A 22,755-nucleotide genomic window follows, 5' to 3' on the forward strand; every position below is an offset into this window, starting at 1 on the left:
TCCCAATGCCCGACTTTTACTGTTCGGCTGCCTGTGCTTCTGATTTTGTAGATTTTGAATGTTTCTGGCATTCAGACCAGATGAGCGTCTGGCTCTAGATCGGTCATTGAGGGAATCCCTATCATTGTATTGCTGTAACCACTTTTGAACCATAATGTACCATTATGACCAGAGCTACCTACCAAAGAGCTTCTCCAGGCTCTTGAAGGGCTTACAAAAGATATTAAGATTTTCTTAAAAATTTGAATGTATCCCATTTAAATTCAAACATTTCTTCCAAATGCTTATGTCTTGAGGAGGGTTTAATCTCATGTATTGGTCTCTAATGAAATATAATTACTTATTTGTTAACTGAATAGACATAGCTACCCAAAGGACTGTCACTGAATTACGAATTATTTAACTTCTTTTTGCAGGGAAATCACCAAAGAAAATTACCGTGCTAAGGAGGCCCATACTCAAACCTCTTGCTCCTATTTCAGCCAGGAGACATGACATAACTAGCCAGGTAGAGTAAACAGATACTGATTTACTTTTCATATGCATAATGCAACTTGTTGAATCTTTACTGAACTCTAAATGAATGATGGTAGTTAATACCTTTCATCTGGTTTCTGTATGGCAGACATCTTCACCAGACACCAAATTGCCATATCCAAAATTGCCTGATCTTGGCAAAGTGAAGATGCCGACGACAAACCAACTTGATCCCGAGGCTAACAAGAAGGCTAGAATTACTCAGGCTCTACTGGACCACTTAACTAGTGATTCTTTTAAAATGCAAATTGCAGAGTGCATTCGGGATGAGACTATGCCAACAAGCTGTGAACTTCACCCTCATAGGGCAACCAGGGTGCTGAGGGGCAGGTTGGCTACTGACATCTTACTGTGCCTTTTTCGCACAGTTAGGCCTTCCAAACTCTTTGTTGAGTCCTCTGAACATCATAACCAATCTGATACCTCATCTGCGAAACAATTTCACCCTTATGTGTGTGAAATCATTAACAGTGTTCTTCAGGAGATCAGAGCCAAAGTTCTTGAAAGACATCGTTTTGCTTCCTTAGGAGATTCTCAAATGATATCTCCTCAAACCTTTCAGAGAGCACTGAACGGGTTAGACCTTGTTCTACAGAATCTCGAGACAGATTTAATGGAAACCATCAGTCTTGTTGAAGCTATAACTGCAGACATGTATGAACAAGCTCCAAGAACTGAGGCTCCTGTTGAGGAATCAGGGACGGGAACACTGGCAGATCAAGTTGACGCTATTTCAGGTGATCTCATCAGAATCGCACATGAAAGTCTTGCTTGCAGTCCATCCAGTGACGAGGCAAGGACCCCAAAGTTGCGAAGACACGTTCCAAGTGGCAACACTTCTGATTCAGAATCATACTGTTCAGATGAAGATTCCATGAATTATGATGTTCAGAGTCAGGTTGTGCCCAAGGCCGAGTCTATGAATCCTCCCACTGTGAAGAAAGAGGACATTGCATGGGAGGCACTAGACCAAAGGCAGCCATTTGAAAACAAAACCAAAAACATTAAGGCAAAGCTTTCTTTTCATGTTTATCCACCGACTATGGCAGATGCTAGTAGTGCTCTCTCTAGTTATTCCTCCTCCTCATCCAGTGTGGCAGTTTTCCAGCCTGAAGAATGTGGGACTGTCTCCTTACAGGAATCTGAAGTCTCTACACAAGAGAGCTCTTCAGAGGAGCTTGAGATTAGTCAGCCCCTTGCAGTTCAGAATTCTCAATCACAAGAAATTCAATTGAACATGCCCAGTGCTGCTCTTGATTCAACATCCTCAGATGTCCACCAAGTGTATGTTGGAAACGGAGTGCATACTGCCACCAGAAGACCGTCTATACCCAGCTTTTATCCAGTAATTGCAGATGAAGTAATGCAATATCTTACGTCACTAGCATGTAAGGAGAGGATAACTCAAGCAGTGAAGGATGAGCTCAAACGTTCTCTTCATGGAAATGACCTTACTTCATCAAATCTGAACGTGGGGCCTGAGGAAAGAAGAGCTATTAGGAACATGTTCAGAAAAGTATCCAAGGAACTGACTCATATACTGTCGAGAGAACACATTCTTTCCCTTTGGCCGAATGAGACAACAGGGGCCTCCTCTGACCACGATACCCTTCTCAGTCAAGTCAATGCAGCTGCATTACAACTGGTTGAGACAGTGTTTACTGAAGTCAAGGAACAACTTGCCACTAAAATAAGGCAGGAATCTCCAAGGAGGGGAGTTAGTCCACTGGGCAGTCAGACAGCAATAAGAGCTGTATGCACATCGTTGGAGGATATGAAAATTACCCTGGGGAATGAAATGTCCATCGCCTCTGCCAATGGAATGTTGCCGTCTGAGAGTTCTGAAAAAGCAGAAGTTGATCCAGAAATGTCAAATGCGAGCCATTTTGGGAGATCACATAACGTTTCTTCAGCATACAATGGCATCAGACCAGAGAGGTGCTCAAGATTTCCTGAGACTGAGACTGAAATTGTTACACATCCATCCTCTAGCACAGTGACAATTGAGGAACACAGAACAGTCTCCTCCAAAGACGACAAACTCTCAACATCCAACACAAACTTCATTGATCTTGATGCATTGGCAGGTTTTACTAAAATGATTATTCTTAAGCCTACAAATGTCAGCACATCTCAAGGAGTTAATACCGTGGCAAATGTCTCTCTCAGTGATATTGGACTGGCATGCAATCAAAGAAATAACGAGGACACTCCTCGGTATCATAAAGCTAAACAGTCTTCCTCTGATGGCACAGTTGTTCAAAGTCTGATGGACTTTGAATTTCTATCAGTTATCTTACAGGAAGCAACACTAGAGATGTCGGCAGAAGAGGTTGAGACATTAGCAGGTGCTGGTGCTGCTCTCTCTGGGTCTTCATCCCCCTCTAGCAGCCTGGACATTTTTGGGACTGTAGAAGAGGTTGAGATGCTGGCAGGTGCTAGTCCTGCGCTCTCTAATGCTTCATCTTCCTTCTGTGGTTTAGAACCATCTGCCACAAGCAGCCTGGAAGTTCTCAAGACTGATGAATTTCTATCTGTTATCTTCGAGGAAGCAACACTAGAGATGTCTGCAGAAGAGGTTGAGACATTAGCAGGTGCTGGTGCTGCTCTCTCTGGGTCTTCATCCCCCTCTAGCAGCCTGGACATTTTTGAGAGTGTAGAAGAGGTTGAGATGCTGGCAGGTGCTAGTCCTGCGCTCTCTAATGCTTCTTCTTCCTTCTGTGGTTTAGAACCATCTGCCACAAGCAGCCTGGAAGTTCTCAAGACTGATGAATTTCTATCAGTTATCTTCGAGGAAGCAACACTAGAGATGTCTGCAGAAGAGGTTGAGACACTAGCAGGTGCTGGTGCTGATCTCTCTGGGTCTTCATCCCCCTCTAGCAGCCTGGACGTTTTTGAGACTTTAGAAGAGGTTGAGATGCTGGCAGGTTATAGTCCTGCGCTCTCTAACGCTTCTTCTTCCTCCTGTGGTTTAGAAGTTCTCAAGACTGAAGAGGCTCTATCAGTTATCTTACGGGAGGGTGAGATCTCTTCACTAGAGAGCTCTTCAAATGAGGTTGAGACGCTGGCAGGTGCTGGTGGTGCTCTCTCTGGTTCCTCATCTGCCACAAGCAGCCTGGAAGTTCTCAAGACTGAAGATTTTCTATCAGTTATCTTCGAGGAAGCAACACTAGAGATGTCTGCAGAAGAGGTTGAGACACTAGCAGGTGCTGGTGCTGCTCTCTCTAACGCTTCTTCCTCCTCCAGTGGTTTAGACGTTTCTCAATCAGCCATCTTACAGGCTACAACAGAGATCTCTTCAGATGAGGTTGAGATGCTGGCAGGTGCCAGTAGTGCTCCCTCTGTTGCTTCATCCTCTCCCTGCAGTTCTCAGCGTTCTCGATCACAAGAGACTCAATTGAAAGTGCCCAGTTTCACTCTTACAGGCCAACAGAGAGATATCAACAAAGTCTATACTGCCACCAAAACCCAATCTTTGCCCTGCCTTTATTCAGCTATTGCAGACGAAGTAAGTCAATATTTTGCAACATCATCATTTAAGGACAGGATCACTCAAGCAGTGAAGAACGAACTGAAGCGTACTTTTTCTGCAAAAGAGTTGTCGTCCACACCACAACCAAAGCTGGGGCCTGAGGAGAAGAGAGCTATAAGGACCATGCTTAAAACCGTATCAAAAGAACTAAACACTTTGATGTCAAGAGAACACATTCGCTCCCTTTTGACGGTTGAGACGGCTGCTTGCGGCTCACCTGAGCATGATGTCCTTCTTGATCAACTCAATGCAGCTGCATCACAACTAATTGAGGCAGTGTTTAGTGAAGTTAAGGAAAACCTTGCCACTAAAATAAGTCAAGAATCTTCGAAGAGGGGAATGTCTCCATTGGCCTGTCGGACAGCAATGAAAGCTGTAAGCAGGTCTTTAGAGGATATAAAAAAGACTTTGATTGGGGATGACATATGTGTCTCCTCCAGTGGAGTACAGCTGTCTAAGAGTTCTGAGAATGCAAATGTTGTTCCTAAAATGTCAAGTGCAAACACGCTACCTGAAGCAAGGACTCCATCAACAATTTCTCTCGGTTCTCAGACACCACATACGGCCACTAAGAGTGTGTCACTTCCCAATTTTTATCCCATTATTGCCAATGAAATTCTTCAACATTTTTCTACAACACCTTTTAAGGACCATGTTCGTCAAATATTGAAGAAAGAGTATAAACGTTCACAATCTATGAATGACATACCATCAGGACTACAACAGAAACAGGGGTCAGAGGAGAGGCATTTTACAAGGGACATGCTAAGAATCGTACCTAGTGAGCTAAATGCTTCAATGTCCAGACAAAATGTCTCCATGTCGCCTGAGACTACTCCAAGGCCCTCCTCGGCACCTAAGGATGACACGCTCCAACTGCTTAATGCAGTTGCAATAAAACTTATCAACAGTGTTTATGGTCAAGTCAAAGAAAAACTGACTGCTGCACTCAAACAAGAACCTCCAAAGAGGGGGTTGTCTCCTGTGGCTAGCCAGACAGCAGTTAGTGCTGCATGCAGAACACTGAATGTCATCGAAAGGACTCTCATAGATGGGGCTAGAAGCCCATCCACCTCACCTTCACAACTGCAACAGAGCAAGGATCTTGGAATGGAGACGGCTTCTGATGAAACCATGGAGGTAGAACATCCACTGTCCAGTATTGATAAGGTCACTGATGGAGAGTGGATATCATCATCTAAACTAGACTTTGTTTCTATATGTCTGGCTTCATCGGTGTTAGATCTGGTGTATCAAGATGACAGTGCAACTAATTCAAAAACATCTTTGAATGAGCTTGAAGCAAAGAGTCATTCATCAGCGTCTATCATTGCTCCCTCTAAACCAACATGCCCTGCTAATAAAAGGTCATTTCGAGCAAGGAAGTGGTCATCATGCTCAGCCTTTCAGAAGCCTGTAGACACTGATCAAACCACTGCAGTTTACAGCAAAAGCCTTGAGGTTTTGCCCAGGACTGACATGACGAGTAACGTTGAGGACCGACTCGAAAGCTCATCAAGCGGGCCAAAGTCCATGTCTTCGAGTATCTCAAGTCTCGAAGAAAAGAGAAGCCACGTCTGTTCACCTGTTCCACATAAGGTAATTGCCTCGAGATCGGTCACGAATGTCAGGGAGGGACTGCAAATAGACTACACAATGCAGCCTAAACCTCCATGCAAAAGTGATCAGTCTCTCCAAACAATACCAGTTGGAACCACAAAAACTTTGGGCAAGAGGAGAGTGAGATTACACACCATCTTCCGCAACCCTGAGTTCTCTGATGAGGAGTCCAGCAACACATCTTGCTCAGCTCCTGAGGACCTCCACACATCTTCCTCCGAAGAGGACAATTGAGCTCTCACAAAAGGCATTCCAAATAGACTCACAGAAAAGCCATATAGTCATTCACTTTATCCCATGCAATAATAATAATGCAAAAATACTTCCGCCTTAAAAATAAAAATATTCATGCATTCTATCCATTGTCTTCTGTTCCATGGTTTCATGAGAGATTGTTCTCCACATCTTTACTAAGCTTCATGACGTTTTCCATCAAAGTCAACAAAAAGTAAAAAAGAAAGAAAATCTAACCTTAAATCTAACCTTAAATTTTCCCAGGTTTCCCATCCTTTTTTCAAGTGGGTTCTGTTCTGCATGCAACATTTGAATTCTTGAATTATTCATTTGCAAGGCAAGTTTAGACAATTACAGTATATTCAGGGTTATTTTTTTATATGAATTCTTAAAACCCCATATGTAAGCAGTGGTGAAAAAAGAACTTAAGAATGCTTTTTTCTATCATCATGATTTGTCAAGCCTGTTCACACTGACACTTTTTTCTTTTAACTTGGGGCACTCAAATTCAGTTGCTTTCCTATGGAACAGTGCAACTGACCATTGCAATATGCCTCACGTTAACGAAAATGGGGCGTAAACAGACAACAATGAGCCTTTGATTAGCTGCCTACCTTGGCAATTTAGCTAAATAGACCACATCATGGCAACAACATGTACACAATCAATTTCTACCTCGTATGTTTAACACCGACTGCTTTGGAATACTCGTGTTTTGGAGGTGAAAAAGGCATGTCAGTGTGACTGCAGCCATAAGGGTTGATACAAATGAAGCCTCATGACAAAACATACACAACTTTAAAAGTTGCTCAACTGCCCTGGAATTTGTGTGAAAATGGACACATTAACCAAATGAAGACATAGAGTACATTTAAAGAATTAAAATCACAGAGACAGCTAGGACAACTCTTCAAAATAAGTCTGCGGGCTAAACCCTCCATATCTGAGCTAAAGGACGGCAGCCCAAGCTGGAAGGGGCGCATGGGTTTTCTATAATGATATGGTGTGTGTTTGCTGTGAGGGAAAAGGAAGCAGCAAGTCAGTGGTGCAGGGTGCCTGTGTGTGTGTGTGTGTGTGTGTGTGTGTGTGTGTGTGTTACATTTTCCAGCTGCAATGCTATGAAAAGAAGGCTGTGCCTTCTATGGATGGCAAACTGACTCGGAGACGAGGAGTGTGTGTGTGTGTGTGTGTGTGTGGGGGGGGGGGGGGGGGGGGGTATGCGTCTTCGCCGTCCAAACGAACACTCAAGGGCTGTGTTTTCGAACTTACAGTATTCACCCTGGGACCAAGTTTCATATCTATATCTGTGAATATGGCTCTTTGGACACAGTTTTACCATTTCTGACCCATCCGTGTTCAAAGGCTGCCATCTTTGTGATTACAAAGACATAGGCAACACTGAAAATAATGAAGTCTCCAATGCTTCATTGGCAGCTGTGTTCCAAGATATAGATTGAATGTCCGCCACAGAGGGCTTTATTGGCTAAATGACGAGCACAGGGCTAGACAGGCTAGCTTTGTGTTACCCTGAAGAAGGGCTGCTCGGCGTCGTGTTAAAGGAGGTCACCGAGGCCGGAGCACGTCCACTGTTTCATGGGACTGCGGTTGGCAATAAAACACCCAAGTCTTATTTTTATGGGTGCCCCCCCCCCCCCGCCCCCACCCCCCCCTCTCTCTCTCTTCTTTTACACTCTGATCTTGGGCGCCAGTGCAGCAGCCAGACTGAGTGGCAAATCAATAAGGGCGGAGGGTGCGCCGCCACGCTCTGTGCCCTCGGTGTCGCCCAATGCCACTCCCAGGGCTCCCATCGAAACAACATGGTGCAAACACTTTGGGGTGATTATGGCCATGCAGGTTAGCCAGACAACCTTCACCTCCTCACCCATTGAGTTAAGAACGCTGTAGTTTAAAACACGCATACTTATGGAGCAGGGTGTGGATTAGAGGAGGATAAGGGACCTCCATCAATGATGAGACGCATAATCTAACCCCTCAAAGTCAGCAACTACCAATGACGATCAACATCTGTGGTGTCTGCAGTCTTTTCAATAGTTACCAATACCTACAGTTAATAGGTGATTATACTGTAATTAGAAGACACTAGTTTATATGTGTTCCTGTGGCTGATGTGGTGGAGCGACTGGTAGAATAACTGATGCTAAAGATATCACAACCCTGGGTTTAACTCCCAGGGAACACCCATTCTGATGACAATCTGTGCTGAACTGTAAGTGGCTTTAGATAATAGCAACTGTTAAATCAATTACATTACATTGTTACATCAAGTAGAGTACCATTCAAAAGTTTGGAGCCACTTAGAAATGTTCATTTCACTGTATTATAGATAGACTATCAGCTTATATAGTTTGAAGATGTGCTTTGGGTTACAATCCTCTTTTTGGAGGAAATTGGCTTCAATCAAGCACTGTCCACAATGTCTGGCATGGAATTGCAAACTGGGGTAATAACCTTCTTTCTTCAAGATTGCTTGCACAAATTTCCCATTTTACTTGCATCAAAGCACTCAAAGACCGTCGCACTCCCTCCAAATGGCTCACAAACTTTCTTCTTTTTGAGCTGTACACCTTAGATGTGTCTGTTCACTTTTCTCTAGTCTTTCTCCATCATCTCTGTTTTCATTTTTCTATCTAAATCTTTTTCTTTTCATTGGCCAGTCACAGATTTGGCTTTTTCTTTGCAACTCTGTCTGGAAGGCCAGCATCCTGATGTTGATGTTGACACTGGTGTTTTGTGAGGCGTCTGTTTTTCCACACTCTCCCATTTTCTTTCTACTAGAGTCATTTTACAACATTAATGATGTCGACACTGTGTTTCAGATTGACTTGATGTTGTTTTAGTGGTCCTTTCCCTTCAAAAACAAGGATATTTTTTAGCGAACCACAACTTTTTAACAGCAGCAGACATGAGGCAGTTAGTGTGTGTGACTGTTCCTACCTTTGCGGAGTGCTCCATGGTTACCACCACCTTAGTTCCAGCACTGGCCACCAGGTCCATCGCCCCACCCATTCCTTTGACCATTTTCCCCTGGGATGGACACACACACACACACACACAGACACACACACACACACACACACACACACACAAGAAAGGACATTATTTCACTGATCTGTCAAACAATAAAGCTATGCAAAAACATGATTTTGTTTTTGGAAAAACAAAGACCAATCAGTGAAGGAGAGGCCATGACAATACAGATAGGCTTATGTAGCATGATTGTGTTTCTTACATAACATACAGAGCTTTCAATCAGATAAATGGCTCTTGACCTGTAATCCTCTTTTATGGCCAAATTCGAACATACGATGAACTGGACCTTGAAAGCGATAATGAATTGAATGCTGAGCCAGAGGAAAGCAACTCCAAACAAACTAAGACAACACTCCCTTGACGTTCGAGCAATTACAAAAGCACACATGAACCGGTGAGCCTTTTCGTTTGTCAATTAATCTCGCCGCTGTTTTGTCACCTCTTTTGTCAAGTGTGCCACTTTTCTTTTTTCTTTTGAGACCTGCAAAATGGCATCTTAGTTATTTACCATGCAGACGAAGAGGACATAGTTGCTAGGAAACGGAAAACCTTGTTACCTGAGGCTTAACCAAGAGGTATTTTCCATAATGGTGTTTTGTTGTCCGTGGTTATTATTCTGAGGTGGCTCAGAGTTAAGCAGAAAAAAAATACATTCCATTTAACAGCTTGCCTCTCAAATGTCATGTGTACAGCAAGTTGCGATCGAAAGCTCAGCTCCTACTCCTGTAGTACTTCCTGTCGCTGTGTCCGCAGGTGTGGGTATAGCACTAACAGTAGTCAATAATAATGTCATTTTACAAAATCATTACAGCTGGGATGCTAAATCATGCTTCCAACAAAAAAAGACATATTATAAAACCACTCAAGTAACTTGAGAACAATTTGAGAGAACAATTTCACATCATTACCAGACAATCGTATTACCTTGTAATGACATCTATTTTTTTATATAGAGTCATAATTCACTTTAAAGCCGTCAAAAAACTCTGTTTTTTAAAGGCTTTCCAAAACATTTTTTTGTCTTAGGCTTAAAAGCCTCGGAGATTATACCTTTGCACTGTCCATCAATAATGTGTCCGCGATGAATGTTCAAAAATGTTATTGGCTTTGGAAACTCACTTCTGCATCTTACGCCTCCTTGGGAAATATGCCAAATTACTTTTGGTCACAGTGCTCCACTGTCAGACAGGATAAATAAGTTATCACATAGTTGATGTCTTTCAATGGTACACTTACCCTTCTTCAAAAACTGTACCATGTCTGATCTACAACAAATCCTTGATATCCTGTACATATCTATAGAGTAGGGTGTGGAAAGCTTAATCATTTGCGCTTAGTCTCAGCCAAGTAGTCTAAATGTCAGCGTTGTTACAGAAAACGACAAACAAAAGAACAGTTGCACCCTCTGTGAATGATTTGCAAAATTAGCTACAACCTGAGGTGAACCAACAGCGACCTCACACTTGTTAGCCGTTGGTCAAGGGCCTCTTGACGGAGAGCGACAATGCCTGCACTCGTTATTTGTGTTTTTCGAGAGCGGTGCGTGGGCACGGCAGGATACAGACGAGGAGGGAGAGCGTGGGAGTGTGCTCCATTCAAGATGTGCTTGGCCTTTCAACTGTTTGTGGATGAGAAGTCGGGCAGTAACGGCAGTGCGCAAACACTCCCCTGGCTCCCGAGGAACGGATCAAATTAAGCCTTCTAATTCCTTTGCTCTCCCCTCTTCCAGCAGCAGCAACAACAACGAACGGGGGGGAAAAAAAACATAAGCTGTGTTTCCGATGCCAAGCCCACAACAATTAAATCATATGGTTCAGGCTGTATTAACATAATTAGAAAATCCTTCGGGCCAGAAAGCTTTTAGAACCATTACATCAGTTGTTGCTGAGGGGGAGTGAGTGAGTACCTTGGATAACTGAAGCTGGATAACATACAGAACCTGCTAGCTAGAGAAATGCAGAGATCCTCGATTGCATGAATTTCTCCCCCAAGAGACTTGGTGACAGTATAGCTAAGCATCAGCCCAACGCAAATACATATACGTGCCACAAAAGTAAGGCTGTTTATTCTGATGTATTCTGATCTAATCAGACTGAACGCTCACTTAGTCTAATTTCCCTTTGGAAGAGACAGATGGAGCTGCACTCCTCCATCAGATCAGAAGATAAGCAGCGTGTATGCTTCTCCATCAGGGCATCTCATCCTCTTAGAATTATTAAAGTTCTTACAAAATCTTACATTTTTGTCAAAATTGAGTTACTGAGGTATTCTTATTCTGTGACACCTTAAGAAAGTGAGGTGAGGTGTTGTAGTTGTATGCATTTTTGAACATTATATATAAAGAGGTTTGTTCTGCTTATCAGTATAACTCTATGGAATTCTAAGAATTTGAAACTCAATATCTCAGAACTGCTCAGAACGTAGATAGAACCTTCTAATTCCAAAGAGACAATGTTTCTGCACCTCTCCCCTTTACCAATCTTGACTCTTCCATTCAAGTATATTTGTGAGTCTGTTTTTCCATAATCTTAAGCATTTGAAATGGCTTTCTTTGTATACCAGTGTCACCTAGAAGTCTAGGCAAACAACAAAAACTGACAATAACAAAACATATCTCCCTCTTATACTCTAACGTGATGACTCAGCTGTAAGGGCAAGGGGTGGTGTCCACTCCTCTAAATATGGACTGTTTTCTTTTAACAGATGTAAGTCAGTCCAGGAACCCAAATGAACCCCTGTGTCTTCAGTGTCCCTGTGCCCTGGACCGAGCGCCTGTCCTCGGGGGACTTTAAGGGGATTGCAGGGTAGCAGAGAGTAAATGGGAGATTATTGTGATTACTGCACCGCCGCTGTCTGCTTCATTTAAAGAGTTTAAGGGCCAGACAGGAAGTGATTGAGCGAGGGCTCTCTGAGGCATTACCCCATTTACCTCATCACACTCACTCATGCCCCCTCACTCTCACTCTCTCTCTGTCTCTCTCTCTCTCTGTCTGTCTCTCTCTCTCCGTCTGTCTCTCTGTCTGTCTGTCTGTCTCTCTCCCTCTCTTTCTGTTCGTCTCTCTCGCTCTCACTCTTTGAGTCTTTCTCTCTCTGTCTCTCTTTTGCTCTCTCTCTCTCCTTTTCTCTCTCATCTCATCACTCCCGCCCACACACCTGTGCATTTTTTTAATTCAATTAAATAAACATTTTCTGTTGACTGCTAAATCATTACTTTGTTGTGGCATAAGAGAAGGGGGCTGCTATTTCTGAACTGCGAGGGTTTTCACATCTTATTAATTATTGTAAAGGAGGTAAGTAATGAGCTGCCATCTCAGTGGGAAATAATTGCTGTAAATATTTTCAAACATATTTCAAGTGCAGCAAGACAGCATCCAATCAGCTTTACCAAAAACGTTAAATCACATTTAGTTGCTGCTCTGCATTTTAAAAAAGCCCTACAAGACAAACACCACCTGTTTCTGACTGATAACTGTAACACAAGCCCCTCCAGCGTCGTAACGTAAGCAAGCATATGCCCAGACCAAACACACACAGCCTCACGCTCAGCAGCAACAACGTGGGGAGCAGCCTATAACCAAGCCACCTAGACGCGCACACACACACACACACACACGCTCATGCACACACACACCCAGGCGAGTGGGCAGCACAAAGCCGTCCCTCGGTGACAGGGCGAGGGCTGGGCAGCACTATAAATAACCCTGGCTGCCGAGGCAGAGTGCGGGGCTGTGCCGCGCTGCCGAGGGGCTCCGCTATCGACTGTCCAGAGCCCTGTCATGGGGTTGGGTGGGGAGGGGGGGGGGGGGGGGGGGTTAGTAAACACTCGGCACCACAGGGGAAGACTGGGGAGGGGGGGCACTGAACAAAGGCCAGACAGTGAGAGCATGGAGGTCTTGAAGTTGGACGCTTTGAGAAAAAAAAAAAAAAAAAAAAACACAGACTAACTGGAGTGTGCTTTGACACGGCTAACGATGAGAGCCGTTGATGTTCAAAGCCCACGCTGTTGAGGCCATGGGAGAACGAGAGGAACGCTCTTCGGCTCCCGCCGACGGCTTTTATGACAACAGTTATGGTCTTTTTGCGAGGGCCATTATATGACAATGTGAAATTAGTCGTGTGGAGTTACGGCACGCCACCTGTGGCTTGCCTGCTAATCTCTCTTTAGTGGTAGGCTTTGTGCAACGAGGAAAACAGTCAGTCGACTGCGCTGCTGTGTCATTTGTTGGTGCACATGTGCCGAGAGTAAACCCACTGTTCTAATGCCAGAAATCCTCTCTAAACGTCCATTTGGGACCAGTGATTTCCCAGATTACTTGAAAAGAAGTCAGACGGGTAATTAGCGTCATGTCGTTTATGATCTGCTTAGCCAGGGCCGTGTGTAATAACTCATGTTGCCTTCTTCATGCGCGGGCAAGTAAATGGGCTATTTCGCTGGCAACTACGGCTCCCGAGTGTAACGACGGCGCAGGTAATAAGGCAGAGATTCACTTCCAGCCTCCACTGAGCAGAGGCAGAGGCAGAAGCAGAGGCACCAGCATCTACAGCCGATTTGACAACAATGACATCCGTCTTTGTTATACCCCCCCTGCGCTAGCGTCTTTGTGCTGGTAATTAGGGAGCTGTGCAGTTTGCTGGGGAGCCCTCGGCCACTTATCCCCGTGCCCAAGGAGGAGACGACACTGTCAGGCAGCACGGTCATAAATCTGCATTGAGGGTGATTTGAAGTAGCTCAGCTGCCCACCAAACCAAGGTGGTCACAACAGGCGAGCCAAGGTGGAAGAAAGGTTCAGATAGGGATCAGCTCCCTCAGCTCCTTTCAAAACCACCAGGGCACCTCTACAGTTACTATGGTGGAATGTCTTGGATTCTATTCCATACTATAGGCCAGGGGTGCATTTCCAAAAACCATACTTTGCTAACTAAGTTAAAAGGTTAGCAACTATGGCTCCTCTTAATCAACTACAAACCAACTTACTGGGAACATCTTCCACCAGGCCCCTAGGGGCGTCTGCTGTGTCTAAGATGATATTCCCCCCCCCCCACTGTTAATGCACGCTACTCAGGCCACATTCAGACAGGAAGAGACTAGCAGGGATGTGGTGATACGAGACTATGAAATACAAATGAATCCAGTGAGCTTGAAATGATAACAGGTCAAATAACCATCGTACTAAACGCTGTGTGACAAAGGGAGACTAATTTCAACTTTTGAGGCGACGTGCGAACAAATCGTAATATCCTTCAATGAGGCTATAATAGTTAGCAGAGAGGCACACCATGCAAAAGCAAAGCATTAATCAAACTACACCAAATGACAGCACCACACACTACCTGAAAGACCGTGCGTCTTTAAAATACTGGAGGTCTGCACAGGTTTTTATGTGGCTGCATAACATTATGTAACCAGTGGCAAACACGTCTCTAACCTGCTTTTGTCCCACTAGCTAGAATGCATTGTATGCTCAGGGTCGCCACGTCCATGTGCGCTTCCTTGGTGACCAGCTGCTTCCTCCGCCGTATCACTGATGACTAATGATTACTGTTATGACAACGATGATGTCAGACCACTTACTGCTATGTCAAGCATGACATCAGGCCATTTACTGCAATAACAAAAATACAATTGCACACCCAGTACCATACCACTCTACCATAGAAACACACCAACATCATAGACACCATCCTCCCATAGCTGTTTCAACACAACACAAGTTCCTGGGTCTAAATCAAAGGCACCAAGGTTTGCTCAGGAAAACACCAATGCCATGACCCATGAATGTTTGCAAATTACAAACAGAGATTTTAGTGATAACAAACCTTCTATCCCATTCCATAAGTAAAACAAATGTGACTGCATTAAGCCAATGCTATGCTGTTGCTATTTCAAGTATTGTATTTACAATTCTCCATACTCACCTTCTCATAAACCCAATAAACCTCAATAAACTTCAAACACTATGTTTCATTTGAGCATCAGTACGTGGTTGACATGTATTGTTAAAGCCATGAAATGAGTAAAAACAGGTAGAGATATCACGGATATAAATGAAGGTGATATAAAATGTGGACGCCTCGAATTATTTCCAATTTCACACACTTCGCCCCAGAGAGACTGAATCCTGCTATAATCGAAAGGAAAAATAAGTGAATATAAATAAGAGGCCTTGGAATTTAATTCTGAAATGTTGTGGGAAATGTGGTGTACTTGCATCTGAGAGACACACAAACACAGACACAGACACACAGACACACAGACACACACACACACACACACACACACACACACACACACACACACACACACACACACACACACACACACGTTCTACAGCTATTGCCAAACAAAATTCAATATGAATCTAATCCAACTTTTCCCACAGCACTGTTTTGAATCAGTGCCAGGTAGGCCACAACAATTCTATTCCACTCAGGGCCGACTTTCCATACTGGCTCTGTTCAATACCCCTGTTCTGACCGTGGGGAAAATGTCAGAGTGAACAAGACCTGGGAGTTAATGAGGACATAGTGCTTGTCCTTCACAAGCCATAATGATCGTTCAATGATGCATCACTCCTAATGCTGACAAGATCATTGCATAGCTTTACAAATTTGTGTTAACACAATCGTTTTTGCGAACGTTGTGAAAGCATCAGGGGTGGCGGCCAACAGGTTAGACAAAGGTTGACCGTGGGTATCATTTCCATAGAAGGTGATGAAGCTGATTGCGGAGAGTGAGTGAGAACGGGCATGTGCTAAGCAATGTCTAAAACTTACCGGGATCATCCAGTTGGCGAGGTCCCCGCTCTTCGACACCTGCATCGCTCCCAGCATGGTCAAGTTAACGTGGCCGCTAGAAAGAGTAAAGCGACACTGATGGTTAGCCCAGCCTGACGCATAATCCATAGCTGTGGATAATAGGCATTTCCTAGCTACAATAGAGGTCTCATTGAGTGGCATATATCTCATTGATATGTCAGAAATGAAATAAATGAAATCAATTGTTTTTTTGCCCAAACAACTTACGAACACAAGCATATACTGTACTTGATTAGCAGTAATGTCAAAAGTGTGTGTATGTATATGTGTGTGCGTTTCAGGAAAATGTCGGTCATGCCTTTCTTGCCTTTAATTTGGAGTGAATCAGATAGCAGCCTTCTCGAATATTAAATTACTTCAGAAGCCGCAACCTTAATGTTTGGAGCTCTGTCTGTCACCGACTTTGTGTAATAAAGGCAAGTGAATTGCAACGGCTGCCCTTCAAGAGTAAATGAACCAAAACATGTGCCATCTGTGTCAGACGGCTTGAAAGCAGCTGGCTATTTCCCAGTGGAAGATCAGTCGTTAGTGGATGCTGTGATAAAAACAGCATTCTATAACTATCTGTCTGGCGTTTACGTCAATGTGCAAAAAGTATTCGCAATATAATAGACGAACGCACCACACAGCGACTATACTCTGATCCAGTTATATTGTGGCCCCAAGGCCAACTTGCTTGGTCCCGAGCCATGCAGTTCTCTACTACAGTGCTGTATTTATGGGTCAAGTAAGCTGTAAAGATGTCTTTCGCCTTTCGTTGTGGATCACATTTCTCCTCTATGCGCATTAATGTCGTGGCAGATTTGGAGGGGGATAGCGGCGGTTGTGGCGGTGGTGGTAAGTTGCGGGGTGCACTTGTCCAAGACATGGCTGCCTGCAGCCCCCGGAGACATTCTCTAAGGCGCTCGGCTCCATCTCTGCCAGCCGCCAGATTTATGGCAGTTATTGGATTTCCCGGGGGACGCGGCGCTGAGAAGGTGGGTGGTGAAATGAGTCAGCCGTCCAGGCCAAATGCAGAGAGAGAGGGACCAGCAGGAGGAAGAATGGCGGTGGGGGGGGGGGGGTGTATATGTGCATTGACAATTCAGTCCTCAGGCGACATGGGAAGTGGGGGGGGGAGAGGGAGAGAATCATGCGTCCCTGGCTGTGTGGAGCAGTCGTGGATTAATGGCGATAGTCTGGTCGAGCACAAGACGACAAGAAACGGCCGTGATGCCGAGTGTGGAAAGACTAGAGTGGGCCGTGAGAAAAGGCAGGAGACATCTCCTCCACTAACACACCTCAGCTCACCTCCCCACAGCGCCACAACCCAACTGAACCCTCTGACGCCGCTCCCCACATGCCACGCGGAGAGGGCCGCCGGTGATTAGCAGCGCTAATGTAAAGCGCGGCGAGGAGAGCCATCAATCTTCACCTCCGCGCCGCTTGATCCTGTCCTCTGCCCCCCCCGTGTGCCCACTCGCTTGGCCCGATCTAATTGCTTCATCGACTGCCTGCCCCGAACTGCTGACCACCACCACCACCACCACCACCACCACCTCCACCCTCACCCACTTTCAATACCGCCCGAGCCGGAAAAAAAAACATCCAGACTCGCTTCATGTGACTGGCCGGTCGGCCGGCTGGACATTCAATTAAAGAGAACACCTGTTCTGACCGTGTGGAAATGTCAGTGGAAAAGGGGAAAGAGCACGGGCGGCCGATACAGTCGCCACAAGCCACATCAAATTGGCCTCTATTGTGTGGCCTTCTCCACAATAACGCATTGTCACAAAGACGCTTTTGTCAGGTCCCAAAAGGTCACGCCTTTGATTTCACTAATAGTTGATATTCTGAATCTAACGCATTGTCTTTTTTCCTGCTACCAGACAAACACACCCCACTCTCAGATATCGGCCCCACCCTTATGTGTGTGGTAGCTCTTTGTCAAATTGTTCCTTTGATCTTGACAGACACTTAATAGATAGGAAATATGGTGTGTCGGGCAACAAGCATTCTTTGCTCGGACCTTTATTTTGATGGGTAGACGCAGGCATCTGTTGGTATGACAGTTTTTGACAGTGGTTGTCACAACGTTTGCCTAGTTTTCCAGATAACAAAACAAAAACAAGATTGCAGAGATCACCGTGAACTTACCCCCTGATCATGGCAAAGGACTCATCGCTTGAAAAGTAGGAGGCACCAGGTAGAACGGTCACAGTTTCTTTACCTGCAGAGAAGGTAGGAGAAACATGAGAAACACTTTAACCTGTGTGTGTGTGTGTGTGTGTGTGTGTGTGTGTGTGTGTGTGTGTGTGTGTGTGTGTGTGTGTGTGTGTGTGTGTAGGCATGTTGATATTCTGTTAAAGTAGAGCAACCTTTTCCACAGTGACCTTTTCAGCCACCAGCTTGAGGGTGAGAGTACAAGTAGGAAGAAAAAAAAAAAAAAATTACCAGCATTGATGAGGTCAGCGTCCACCTCGGCCTCTGTGGGATACGGGCCCTAAGCACAAGAGCCAAGGGCAGTTACGACCAGCACACATGATGACCCACATGGGGACACACAACCCACCACAATAACCTCACACATACAGTACACTAGATAACAACAAACATTCGTCAAAGAAACAAAGCCAGATAAACGTAATTAGATTCGCACAGATGTCGTCAGTGGTTTTGCATTTACAGGAAATGACATGTTCGTCCGTTCACTCTCTTACAGTTGAGAGTCTGTGCCTTTAGAGGGTCTGTTTTTAAAAAGAGTCTCCATTCCGTTAATCAGCTGATGATTTGCCTCTTTTAAGTGGATGAGGCTGCAGCGCTGTGAGGCAGGTGGGAGGTGTACGGTCGGGAGGTTACTATTTATACACGGGGAAAGGAGGGGAAGCATCAGGATTCTGATCACACCAAATCTCATTACATCTCGGTGCCGCTCATTTAACTTCATCAGATATGAGGCGCAGCAGCAGCCTGCTGCATCTCCATCTCCCAGCCTCCGGCACCACCGCCACCACCCGCCCCAACCCCCCCCCACCTCCACCCTCTCTCCTCAGGAGGAGAATTAGAGAGCTGAGGTCTGCCCCAGGCCTCCGCTGCCTGCCCAGCTATTAGCAGACAGGGGAATTGTAATTGGACAAGAGCAAAGATGGAAACCTATAACAGAGAGCGACCTATCTACAGTATGTACACTGTGAAGATGCAGGCTCATCATAGGCATCATGGATATTATTTTTGTACTGAACTGCCGTTTCCTGCCATCTCCTTCCCTCAACACCACCACATCCAGTGTTGCACCTCCCACAACGTGGGGTGACCGCCTCGGTCCCTCACATACACACCCAGAAATTCTATATACAGTATAAACACTGCAGAAAAAAAAGAGAATTGAATAAAAGTACAAACTAGACAGGAGTTATAATTGGACATGAAAAAGCATGTTGGAGAGAAAAACATAAAATAACTGGATGCGGACAAAACACTGCTAAATAAATCTGCGATCCACAGGACTGACTGTCAAATAACATTAACTTGGTGCAATTACTTTAGTCTGCCTGCTGCCGCTGTCGTCACATTATCTGGCGAGGACAGACACACTATAGACGCTGAATATGACTTGAAGTTCTGCTCAAGGTCTTCAGCTCTTTTTTCCTCGATTCCCGCTGCTATACACTACACCTGCTCTGAATTCAGACACAGCCTTCTGTTAAGCGCGGTTGAGACAATAGGTAGAGTTCTGAGCATTGCACAAAAGACACAAGAGACTTTGTGTGAGGGAATTGTGAGTACTTAGGAGTGGAATGGAACATTAACTCTTACCAGGCCGAGGATGCCGTTCTCACTCTGCAGGTGGACTGTGATGTCGTGCTTGATGAAGTTACTGGCCAGCATGGGGATCCCGATGCCCAGGTTTGCTAATCAAACACACATTATGGTCAAACCAGTGACACCGCATAGCAACACAGTAGACCAGTGACACATCATAGAAACACAGTAGTCTAACAACCTGTGATTCATTGGCATTGGCATTCATATTAGCAAGAGTGATACTTTTTTGCCATTTCTGTTTTAGCCATCATTGTGAACAGCCTATAGGACTAGTACACACAGACTCACTGCATAAAATATCTTGAAAGCAGCCACAAGTTAAATATCTTTTATGAAGGCCTCATGGAGACCATGAGTTCCTTAGGAGTGAGAAGTAGACGTTTCATTCTTGCTTACCGTACATTCCATCTTGGAACTCAAGGGCAGCGCGGCGAATGATCCTCTCCCTCACAATGTCCGAGTCCTTTTTGGGCTTGGGCTTTTGATCTTGACCTTTCTGCACCGTTCTCCTCTGCAGGTGACACGACGTAAGAATGAATCACAGTGAGAAAACAGAAAAGAGAGAGGGAGAGAGAGAGCAGAGAAGAAGAGCTGATAAGGGTCTTTCAGAAGGATGAAAGAAACAGAGGGATGAGTCGAGGGAGCGGCGGCCGTCTGATGCTGCTCACCTCTATCCTCTTCTCGTAGCTGCCCCCCTTCACGATCCTGTTGACGTAGATGCTGGGAATGTGAATGTCCTCCTCGGCAAACGTCCCCACATCCACCACCTCCTCCACCTGTGGCCACACACAACACGGCCTCTGATGTTACAAGAGATCGGCTGAAGCTCAGAGCCATCAAGCCTCTAATCATCTCGCTTCTTCTCCTGATCATCTCAAACGTGTCTTAACACAATGTGGGAAATGACGACCGATATGTTTTCACTAGTTCATTGATTCACAAATCAAACCAGAGAGCCAAAAAATCTCACGCCACAATACACACTCACACACACACACACAGGCGCACACACACACTTCCATAAACCTTCCATTATCTCCTTCCCAAAAAACACCGTTATTCACACCTCACAGATAAGCTCCCAGCACCATCCTGCACAGTTTCACATTTCCATCCCGGTCCTTGGCTTGGACACACACACACGTCACCGGGGTTAATTCAGCCGAGGGAGACGAAGCACCGCTGGGCGTTAGTGATGACAAAGCATTCATTTCCAAGGCTTCTGATGTCAGTGTGATTCATGGAGCCTGGCTCACGCACCGAGCCACTGAGGCCCAAGAGGAGCGATTGAGGAGGCTTAGACGCACACCCAGACAGGCAGGCCCTAAACCCCAGTGATTTCCAGCAGGGGTCTGCACGCGGCATGGGGACAGTAGCCTGGGCTATTACAGAGTGATTGTACAGACAGATGCCAGAAAAGCCTAACAGGGTATTTTCTCAGGGATAGTTTTGGACGGCTCCAACATCTACTATGAGTCGGGGGGGGGGGGGGGGGGGGGGGGGTACATCCTGCAGAACCGAAAAGTAAAAGCAGACAGAGACTAGGCACAGTGTAGCTTTATTTCTAATCCACAAACTGCAAATCTCCAGCTCACATAATCTCAGCGGTGCAACCAGGTGACAACAATCACGTGAAAGCCGCTCCATCTGAGCAGTGTAACTCCCTAACATCTGTCCTCTGTTAAGTGTGCTGAGCTTACGTGAGGGCAAATCAGTCTGGTAGATGTGAAGTAGAGTACTACAGATGCTAAAGATATTAACCGATTTATTTGCAGATGTTCAAGGTATTCACTGCATCGGTGATGTTTAATACTACACAATACAGATATGAATTAGACAAATGCCTGATTGGATAAATGTTATGTAGAGACTGAGGTTGATCCCTGACCAGTGTGGAAGAAAGGGTTTTACCTTCAATTGTTTTGAAAACATACAATCATAATATCTTCAGGCATTTAAATCATCAGGGATTTCAGGCTTTTAAAGTGTCACTTTCTGAAACCATTGGTTTTACCTTTGAATATTTTTGTTAAAAATGAGATAAAAATATATAAATAATAAAAACAGCCTACTTCTGTGACTAAGCAAATGGCAATGAAAACAGGCATGGCAATTGAGCTGGCCTGCATAAATGAGGGGGCTTCCACTTAATGCTTCGTCGTTTTAATAGATTTGACAAAGCACTTCAGTCATGAGTCACCACACCCACTTGGAGACTGCAATCGGCGCTCATTGACTGTCATGAAAAGAGGAAAACATCCCTTTCAGGATAATAAAATGCTGCAAACAGAAAGAGACAACTACCACCAATTTATCTCAGACAAGTAAAAGAAATGGGCACCGTTTTCCCGATGACATTTCGCCCCCCGACAACGTTTTAAGCCAACATTATGCCTCACTCACTCAATATAAAAAAAAAAAAGGCCAGCCTAATTGCGATCTATTTCAGGAGCATCCTGCCTGAGCTCCACTCTGCAAACAGAGTTAGTGGGCTTTGTGGTCTCGTTGAGAGTTCGGGAGCCGCGCCAACTAAATCTGACACCGTCAGTGGTGCACATCGGCATGCCAGCTCCCCCATTACCTCCACCATGTGGCAGCCAGGGTCTACTCACTCCTGGGGATTTACCCACAACCCCCCCCTCACCAGTCCGTACACTGACTCCAAGTCATTTTCAGTGACGTTTGGACTGTCGGTTTGCCTCTCAGGAGACGCTGGCTAAATAATAGCGCTGCTGTTATTACTTCTTCCAAGTCTGGCATAAAGATGAAGCTGCTTATGCCACATCCAGTGCTGCTCTGCCATATCTGATTCATACAACACTATGGTGTATAGCTGGAGTTATACGCAACCGCGTTAATCAATCCAATGGGGAACAGCAGGATATGGTGATGTTTGTTGCCGCCGCCGTCAAGAGAATCAGATGTCCAGGGCCTTGCTGTGTACATTCAGATGTTCATGTATGAAGAGCGCCATGCTGTGCTGTGGTGACCAAAACTGTCTCCTCCGGTTGAGGGTAATTTGCCTAATCCTCTCCGGCGTTCACAACACCCGAGTGCTTCTTCATCTGTAAACAAACCCGGCACAGAAAATCACCACCCTGCCAAGCCGGCGCACGCCGCGCCACGTCCAAGTTAGCGGAGACGATGACAGAAGAGAAAGG

At 45.1% G+C, this 22,755-nt stretch overlaps 1 protein-coding gene across 1 annotated transcript in view; it reads right to left on the bottom strand.

Annotated features, from left to right (window-relative positions):
• Positions 1-22,755, bottom strand: part of oxct1a (3-oxoacid CoA transferase 1a) — a 49,275-nt gene that overhangs the window by 12,103 nt on the left and 14,417 nt on the right. Inside the window, exons 8-14 of the mRNA XM_062516759.1 lie at positions 20,263-20,370; positions 19,991-20,105; positions 19,586-19,680; positions 18,224-18,272; positions 17,927-17,999; positions 15,749-15,824; positions 8,879-8,968 (exon numbers count right to left, since the gene is read on the bottom strand). Coding sequence (XP_062372743.1) covers positions 8,879-8,968; positions 15,749-15,824; positions 17,927-17,999; positions 18,224-18,272; positions 19,586-19,680; positions 19,991-20,105; positions 20,263-20,370 — 606 coding nt within the window. The remainder of the gene's footprint in view (positions 1-8,878; positions 8,969-15,748; positions 15,825-17,926; positions 18,000-18,223; positions 18,273-19,585; positions 19,681-19,990; positions 20,106-20,262; positions 20,371-22,755) is intronic.

This window comes from Sardina pilchardus, chromosome 16 (genome assembly GCF_963854185.1).
Source record: "Sardina pilchardus chromosome 16, fSarPil1.1, whole genome shotgun sequence".
NCBI classification, from domain to species: Eukaryota; Metazoa; Chordata; class Actinopteri; order Clupeiformes; family Clupeidae; genus Sardina; species Sardina pilchardus.